Raw genomic sequence first — 2,976 nt, 5'->3', positions numbered from 1 at the left:
TATTACACTTACATCCAAAATGGAAGATAGGCCAATGAATTTTTTTTTTTTTTTTATCTTTATTTCATTTTGAGAGACAGAGACAGAGAGCTAGCAGGGGAGGGGGCAGAGAGAGAGGGAGACACAGAATCTAAAGCAGGCTCCAGGCTCTGAGCTATCAGCACAGAGCCCGACATGGTGCTCAAACCCACGGACTGTGAGATCATGACCTGAGCCCAAGTCGGACGCTTAACCGACTGAGCCACCCAGGTGCCCCTAGGCCAATGAACTTTAATGTAACAGTATTGCCATACACATGGCAACTAACTTCTAAACAAATATCATTTATCAAATTTTGGCAGAGAAGCGAAGAATAAAATCTTCAATTATTTGAAAAGGCTATTAAAATACTTTCTCTTTTTCACTTACATATCTCTGTGAGGACATCTTCTCTTAATATCCTTCAACCAAAACAACATATCACAGTAGAAATAATGCAGAAGCAGATATGAGAATCTAGGTGTCTTCCATTAACCCAGCAATTTAAACCATTTGCAAATATGTAAACAATGACGCCCACGTTTTTTCTTTTGGAAAATATAACCACTTTTCAGTAAAAAGTTATCATTTGTTTTAAGATGTAATGAGTTTAACTGCTTTTATATTTTAATAAATTGATATCTTAAGACTTTCTTAATTTTAATTTCCAAGATGGAATATCATTTGACATAAACTACATAAAAAAGTATTCCTCCAATCTTATACATGAAAAGTGTCCTGTGACCGAAACTTTTGAGAATCACTGCCCTATGGAGAAATGTATTCTAAGGCAGTAACCATTGTGACATCAGCACCAGGTCAATGATCACCAAATGAAGGATTCCATGCAGTTGAGCATTACTTCACAGAACTCTCCAGTTGGAAAGCCCCATAAGAAGCTAACCACCTAAGAGTGCCTACTATTATCCTTGATGTTCTCCATAAGGCTTTCTATGTTGTTACCAGGAAAAGTATCCAACAAATAGTAAGAAAAAGACCATTTCATCCTGATACTGTGTCTTTGATTGTGGTCAGTTTTCCTCGTCTTGTTTTATTATTAAAGATGTACAAACTTCAAGCCAAAAGGGTAAAAGCTGCTGCTGGGCAGATGTGGACTTCAAACCTCTCCAAGATCCGACAGTCTCTTAAAAATGTTTACCATAAATGTAAGAACCAGCACCCAGATTCAACTAGACATCCAACTATGACTTCCTATGATTGTGATAAAGATGACATGAGTACTAATGAAGAAATGAATCTTACAGTAATGTTCCAAGATATTAAAACTGCCCAAAATGAACTCCTCAGCCAAATGACTGACATTGGCAGTGTGGTATCCAAAATCCAGGAAAAGATTGACTTTTATCAAAAGCAGATGGAGGTACTGGAAACCAGAATGAATCTTAAGGAAGACAAACAATGCACAGTAACTAAGGATATCTTCTCTATGAAGAAAGACATTGATGCTTTAAAGAAGAAGATAACAGAACTGGAAAACCAGAATTCTTGCTCCAGCATACATTGTTTAGAAGTTCTGGAAGGAGAAAGGGATAAAGAGACCATAGAACAACTTCACAAACTCATACAACCAGAAACTTTAAAGAACACATTGGCTTCTACAGATGACATAATCTCTTCAGCAGCACCAGAAAAAGTGCCCAGTTATCCTGAGCCCCCTGATCATCTTGAGGAGAATATAATTTCCCCCAAAACTAAAACTCTGGAAAAAAGTGACCATCAAAATGCATTAAGAAATTTTAGAAGTGCGAAGTCAAATATTTATATTTACCCAGATGTCAGTACATGGATCAAGCTAACTTCTGTCCATGGAGAAAAGTGGAGATTTTTCCTCAAAGCTACTGAGTTAGAGGAATTCATCCAGGGCCTTCTTTCCAGGCCAACCATCCCTCCTGAGCAACCACAACTCATAACCCAGAGATATTGTCCCTTCACCAGGCCTATTGCGAGTTTGACAGCATTCTTTCTCTCTATTTTCAACTATATTTACTGTCTTTTTGGTTCCTCAAAAGAGGAAGTAACTCGACTATAATTTTCTGCTTTGTTTGGCACAAAATAAATGTACCTGGTTGTTCCAAGCATTGACGCATCTTTGTGGTGGTTGTGAATTCCTTGGCAGTTTGTTTACTGTAGGCTCACTGTCTATGAAGTTTTTATGTGCCTCAGGTAAAATATATCATCCCATTGAACAATTGTGATGCATTTTTGGTCAGTGTTCTCGTTTTCTCAAAGGCAAGCCGTGAGGACTGACCAGTGCCGATGTTACAGATAATTGGAAGGAAAGACTAAAGAGGTCAAGGGAATGAGCAATACATTTGGTAGCCCCTACATCAGTTTTCTATGTCCTCCTTTCTTAGTGGCCTTTGTAGATAAGATCTGCAATACCAGAGATAGACTCCACTAATGAAATTTTAAGCAGCATACAATGAAAAAGATACCCACTATCAAATCTATTAAAAATAAAGGGCACTGAAAGAACAAGTCACTGCCAGGAAAATATTCATTGTAAAAGTGGGATTTTTTTTTCTTTCAGTTTCAGCTTTCTCTCCATCAAACAAAGAGGAATGCTACTGGGTATATTTTACATTTTCATGAAGTGAGACAAATACCATGTCTTGTAGATTTGATACAGAGGAAAAGAGAACCACTAAAGAGGCATGTGTGAACCAAGAAAAATCTCAACACTATGCTACCACAAATTCTTATATGACAAGGTCTTTTTTTTTTTTCTTTTGTATGAGTCATATACTACATATCCAGGGCTACGCTTCATTTTTAGATATAATAGGTTATTGCCATCATGATGTAATTTTTCTAAATATCATGCAGATTAGCTGAAAAAAAAATGCTTCCCTCACCACTTAACTCAGTAAATGAAATCTATCAATAGAAAGTCCTGTGCCATTACACTACAAATATTCTTGGTAAGTGTGCTACTTT

General features: G+C 36.9%; 1 protein-coding gene across 1 annotated transcript; it reads left to right on the top strand.

The window, feature by feature from the left end:
• The first annotated feature begins 871 nt into the window (after positions 1-871).
• CCDC54 (coiled-coil domain containing 54) lies at positions 872-2,125 on the top strand. The gene has a single exon (XM_077771855.1). It carries the CDS (start codon positions 1,082-1,084, stop codon positions 2,066-2,068), a length of 987 nt encoding a protein of 328 aa, XP_077627981.1. The 5' UTR covers positions 872-1,081; the 3' UTR covers positions 2,069-2,125.
• Positions 2,126-2,976: the final 851 nt, after the last annotated feature.

The sequence above is a fragment of the Crocuta crocuta genome, unplaced genomic scaffold (assembly GCF_008692635.1).
Source record: "Crocuta crocuta isolate KB4526 unplaced genomic scaffold, BGI_CrCroc_1.0 scaffold56, whole genome shotgun sequence".
Lineage (NCBI taxonomy): Eukaryota > Metazoa > Chordata > Mammalia > Carnivora > Hyaenidae > Crocuta > Crocuta crocuta.
The sequence above is the reverse complement of the archived record's forward strand: the minus strand, read 5'-3'. Positions and strand labels throughout refer to the sequence as shown.